Source organism: Charadrius vociferus, unplaced genomic scaffold (genome assembly GCF_000708025.1).
Source record: "Charadrius vociferus isolate BGI_N301 unplaced genomic scaffold, ASM70802v2 scaffold167, whole genome shotgun sequence".
NCBI lineage: Eukaryota > Metazoa > Chordata > Aves > Charadriiformes > Charadriidae > Charadrius > Charadrius vociferus.
The window spans coordinates 2269379-2275658 of NW_009649460.1; the positions used below are offsets into that span (position 1 = coordinate 2269379).

At 34.6% G+C, this 6280-nt stretch overlaps 1 protein-coding gene across 1 annotated transcript in view; it reads right to left on the reverse strand.

The window, feature by feature from the left end:
• The window catches only part of RAB2A (RAB2A, member RAS oncogene family), a gene marked incomplete at its 5' end in the record, with an annotated part of 22878 nt that extends 16836 nt beyond the window's left edge, over window positions 1–6042 (reverse strand). The window contains 3 exons of the mRNA XM_009889791.1: window positions 743–854; window positions 4512–4604; window positions 5960–6042. Coding sequence (XP_009888093.1) covers window positions 743–854; window positions 4512–4604; window positions 5960–6042 — 288 coding nt within the window. The remainder of the gene's footprint in view (window positions 1–742; window positions 855–4511; window positions 4605–5959) is intronic.
• Between the last annotated feature and the right edge of the window lie 238 nt (window positions 6043–6280).

Here is a 6280-nt window from a genome sequence, read left to right on the forward strand (position 1 = left end):
TTCATTTATTAAACTCTTTATCTCAACCCCCAAATTTTTCTTGCTTTGGATCTTCTGGTTCTTTCCCCCATCCTGCTAGACAGGAAGAGTAAGGGAGCAACTGAATCGACACTTAGTTGCTGACTGAGGTCAACCCGTCAACCCACCACAACCACCCTTCAAGAAAGATGTGCAGTAAATCAAGGTGAGATATATAAGAACTCACGTATGTCCAGAAATATGAACTATATGCAAAACTTCAAAAGACTTAAGTCTTTAAAGCAGCGAAGACTGAAAAACTTATTGCAGCAAAGAAGATTCCTGCTAGGTAGCTGAGGGGAAAGATGACAACAAAACAAATACCAAAGCACAGCACTAAAAAGAAGAGCTTGTGAAACATTAGAGGACTTTAGAACAGATTAAATTGACATCTGCCAAGGATACCAATAGCTTGGCTTGCTTTGGACTAGCAAATCTATTCCAGTCTTACTTTTTAGATTTCAGGGCAGACAGAAGGACCTATTTCTCTGATCAAATATTAACACCCCCCCCCCCCAAATAAATTAATTACTAGAGTCTTAACAATATAATTAGTGGTATGCAATCAGATACAATGTAGACATTGTCCTTCTCTCAATATAAATTCAAGAGTAGTTAATTCAAGTTAAGGAATCAAAAACCTAGAGGAATAGTATCTGTACAAATAACAAAGTGCAATTCAAAATAACTGTTTTACTAAAATACTAGTGTTCAGCAAAGTTACCTCCTCTACATTTGAAGCAGTTTTGGCAGAGGTCTCCATAAAGATAAGTCCGTGCTCTCGTGCAAATGCTTCACCTTCCTCTTTCTTGACTTCTCGTCTAGATTCTAAATCACTAAGATGGAAAAAAAAAAAGTTAGTTGCATGGTCAAACCTGTTCATGTAAATATTGTTCTTCAGAGACATGCTCAGAAGCCAAAAATCCCCATTAGAACTTACACACCTATGAATAACTATTCAAGTCTTTACGCAGAGTAGAATTATTGTAAGTCTTGCACTTATAGTACATGGAATAGCCACCGACTCACGCTTAGCTCATGCCTCCTTGAGCTATTAATCCTAGCTGACATAGATCTTCGCAAAGACTCCATGAAATGGCTTTCAGCAGTATGTGTGTATATTTATCTAGCTATTCATTGAAAGCCAACTTTAGACATTGTCATTTTAGGTAAATATCACTCTTTTCTAGTATATGTTATCTACCAATCCACACTGTAAAGCTGAACTGATAAGCGAGTTCTAGACATGATTTCTTAATCATATTAAAAATAATTTTAAAAACAAAGTTCATTTTTCCTATCCAGTAACAAAAATTCACACAGTCAATTTCTGTTCTAATAAAAAGATTTAAAAGTGAAAATAAGTTATTTTGAATGACATCAGCTGTTCTCTCCCAACAAGCTAGCATTTAGGTTTTGGAACTCCACGCCTGGCCCTCTAACACAGAAGAATTTGAAGTGACTGCTACACAATTTCTTGTTTCCTGCTTTCCAAGCAGTTTAGATGAAAGTTAAATATTACACAAAAGAACTCCAAACCCCACCCTCTTGGACTGGACAACTCAAAATCAGCGTCAGTAAGTCATATAGACACAAGTATTTCACTCTTAATTTTTAAAGCTTCTTTAGGAACAAGGAGTACACAGTTTGTCCTTCTTTGTAAGTATAGTACGGCCTGAGCAATAACAACGCTATTTACAGATAAATAATAAATAACATATTTAAATAAAGTTTCATTTAAGGTAAGTACATAAAAATATCTTGTCAGATACACATTTTTAAACTAAACAGCATGCAAATACAGAGGTTTAATTTGCACCAGAATACCAGCAAAAAGTATCATACTGGGCTTCAGTGCTGCCATCCTTGTAATTATACATATATTAAAAACAATACTCACTGTGGCATCTATTTTGCAGCAAAGCAGGTTTTTGTTATTTTTTACAACTACAATTCAGCACATCATTTAAACATGGAGCATTTGAAGATAAAAAGGGTACAAGAAATGTCATCTCAAAACAATTTTAAAGTTGATGTTCATTAAATGTAAGCGTTCCCAGTACCTCAGCCGCAGGCTTAATATATCTTAACAAGGTGTTCATTCTCATGTCCCTGAAGTAGCTATCTGAGATTGTATTTTTGAACTTGAGCAACGTCTTTGTTTGCTATTACCATGCTACCCTCAAGAATATCTTGTTTAAAACCTTGATCCACTACAGTGTTATCTCCATGATAGAACAGAAATAAACAACTCTTGACTTGAAATAGCGCAGCTGCATCAAGAACTGCAGTGATAACCCAGTCAAAACTCACTATTGATATCTAAACATATTCTTAAAGAGTTTTAACTGCTTCTACTAACCACAGTTGTCTTCCTCTCTCCATTCCAATAAGTTGAAGCATTTGGTCTTACTAGATCAATATAGCTATGTTTTGTTCTGGAAAGAAGATTAAGTACAGTATTTGTCATGTTTTAAAACTAGTATTTGTAATGTTTTCCAAAAACAGCTATTATATTTCAGATTACATTCTCAACACTCTTCTGATCCAACAATAAGTCAGTACTACAAATGTATATCAAATGCACTTTGGGGACTCATAAAAACAAAATTTATTCCTTCAAAAAATAATACACTAGTATACACATTCTTCCTCCCATCCATCTCTAGTAGTATGCCCTACCATAAGAACTCCTGTATCACACTTTCAGGATAATGCAATATAAGTGAAGGAGTTTTCTTCCCATCCTCCTCTGAGGCTTGAAAATAATCTCCTTTAAAAAGCTTCTTAAAGAACTTTTACTTCACGTGGCACCTTAATCTGTAACTTAAAATACATAATTTATGTATATTTATTGTTTGAATAAAACCTAGTTGTAACTGGGAATTACTAAGCGAGCTGCAAGCAGCGTATTGTACCAGATGGTCACGTGGTATAGTTTGCATCAGCAGAATACAAGACAAAAATTTAGTTTAGCAGCTAAGAACAATCAGGAATAGTTACAGATGTCAACTAAATATGCAAACTTATGTAATACTTATCTCAAGTAAACAGTACACTTTACTGTTTCTCTCAGTGCCATACTTTTACTCACATAAGCATAAAAACAGTTGGTGAGGGACATCGTGGGCTTACCAAAGCTTCATTTAGTAAGAGATTACATTTTTATATTAATTTGTGAAGACTATGCTTACCACATTCCTCAATTAAAAAGAACATTGTTAGTCATTTTCCAGATTATGTATAAAAATGTGGACAAGCTTCATAATTACTTAATGCTAACCATGTTTTTCAGGGAGATGTAGAGGGTTGGGGGCAGAGGGAGGAAAGGGAGGAAAGGGTGAAAAAGGAGGAAGAAGAAGAAAATAAGAGGTGAACAGGCCAGAGCAGCAAAACCAGACTCTCTTTACCACAAGGCTGTTTCCCAGTCGTATCTAAAAAAAAACAGCCTGGCTGTTCATTAAATTTTAAGGGACAAGCATACACACCATTATTTCAACTGGCATTTTTACCTTCAAGAATTGCTGAGGCATGGAGACAAGTTAAGGTCAATTAGGCAAAGGCCCATAACTAATGGGTTATTAAATTCTAAGATGTTGCTTTTGATATTTAGAAAAACCCTACATCCAGAAAAAAATAATCTAGACATGATGCTACAGTTCACTGGATCAAGAACTAGAAAAATTACAGATCAACTTAATGTATTCACTGATGGGTTTTTATGAAGTCCTTCAATACAGATCAAAAGTCTCAGCATCAATAGGGAACCATCTTAGAACTTTGGACAGTTTAGCTGATGAGAAGACCAAGTAAATAATCGTTTATAAATTGGGTAATACACTTCCAAAACTTTTAGTTGTATTTTCATCAGCCAGTGTCTAAGAGCAGCCTGAATTCACCAGAAAATTATGATAAAGCATTCTCTGCCCCCAACCCCAGCTAAAACATGCAGAATATGAAACAGGCTTAGAATTCAGAAATGTCTCATATTGAGGTATGCACTTCTTATTTTTGAAAACATTTTTTGAAGTGAATTCTGTAATCCTGTAGTATGGGCTTTTTTTTTTTTTTAATGGCATTTTCTCTGCTGTGATTCTTAACCAAATACTAAAGCACTTTAGAACACCTAAAATTAGGAGCCACATTCTCTTTATAAGGGAGAGATCTAGGTGCTTCTAAATGGTGATTCCAGATGTAAAAAAGTAATGAGAAAAATAATTCATATAATTCATGACTTCATGCATACAGTCAATCCTTTTAAAAGAATTACTTCTAAAAATGGTACTCAGAATATAAGGGAGTTGATCCACACGTGCTGCACATTGTATTAGTCCAATTAGAAAAGGTAAGGTTTTAGATTCACCATAGAACTATGTCCAGTGACTGAAAGTAATTTAAAGCTAACAGACTGCCTACAAAAGAAAACACAAAAGCTGAATCCAGAGAAATCAGAAATCTTTAGCCAGTTATGATTTTGTAAGCGGTAAATTTACCTTTTATTTCCAATAAGCATTATAACCATGTTGGAATTGGAATGCTGACGAGCATCTTCTAACCAAGTTGTCAAGTGGTTGAAAGTGTCCCTCCTAAGTATGGAAGAGAATGAAAATTAAAAGTAGTATTTCAAGAAATCTTTTTTCCCTTCTGTTAAGTCAGCTTCTCTACTTGAGTTACCAACTCATTTATTAGTACACATGCTCCAGGGATAAAAGCTAGTAATCCCTTTGTGAGAGGGAGAATCGGCGAACAAAAATTTAGTAAACAAAGAGCATTAATGAACTCTGCCTAAAAAGTAATTGAAAACATGTTTGCTACAAAGAGTAAAGAGGATTCTCATAGCTGTAATAATCTGTATTTTTATACACATATAAAAATCTGCTGAATGGAATTTTAAAACTCCCTAACATCCTCAACCAATTCAAACAACAGTACAAATAATCACACACTCATATAGTTGTATTTGTTCTAGTGAAGGCAGAAAATGGTTTACTATTTTCTGTGAGTTTACAAACTGAATAATGAATTTAGCAGCAGCCTTTTAAAAGTAAGGTACATGAATATGGCATATTACAGATTTTACAGAATATGTACCCTAAATATTAAATCACATGCTTGTAAAGTGTGTTTAAGATTTCACAAGAGTAAAACCATTTATTTATGAAACAAAGATTCATTTTTTGGAAATACAATGGAAAGAAAATGTTGCTTCCTGATATTAAAAAAAAAGGGGGGGGGGGGAACAAAGAAAAATGTCTAGGAAATCTCTAGTAGAAGCTGTTACTCAGTTCAGCAACAATACTCAAGATCCTCAAAGGGAGCCACACACCCTAACAGGATCTTGGAGCCTGAACATTTTTCCTAAACCAGCCACAGTACCCACAGTTTTGCAGATAAGTTGTATAGAGACTTCATTCAATACAGCAGGAAAACCTTAGTCACTTCTAAACAGCTGCTACAAAAATCACACTAAGACCTGTATTTTCCCAGCCTCATAAACACAGCAACGGTAGAAGTTTCCCAGTATTTTTATGTAACCAAACTTTGATGTTTTACTATTTCACTCCTTTGCAGAATGGCACTTCAGTATCTTGTGTGCTATAATTAAAGAAAAATTATAGCTCGTGGTAATAAAAACACTAGAAATTCTTGAAAAAGACCTTAAAATATTTTAATGTAAGGTAATCCAGAGGTTCAAGGTCAAATAGTTTATAAAAATATTTTCTTTCATTCTTCCCAAGACTTTATGTATACTTTTTCTCAACCATTATACAGAGAAAATTGGAAGTATGTAAGTTACATATACTTAATTTTGAGCACGAGGTTACAAATATCTATATAAAAAGCCAAACTAAACTAGACATTTTAACCCTGCTATATACCATAGCACAATTCTACAAAGACACATAATTTTAATCCAGTTGTATATCCTCAGTATTCTCACCTTGTAATGTCATACACTAGTAAAGCCCCTGCTGCTCCTCTGTAGTATGACCTTGTAATGGAACGGAAGGACTCCTGCCCTGCCTGTAGAAGACAAAGTTTCATTATTTCATATCTCAAATTTATTTTTTTGGTGCCGAAAACCACAAACAGTATCACAGAATTACAGAACTCTACTTTTGAGAGGACAGAGACAAGGAGGAGTACGGAGGGAAAAAATCAGAGAGCAGGCAATTCAGGATAAAGTCTCTAACACTAGCAAGAGAAGGCACATAAGGAGACGACACCAACTATAGCACAGTGCTCTTTAAAAAAAAAAAAA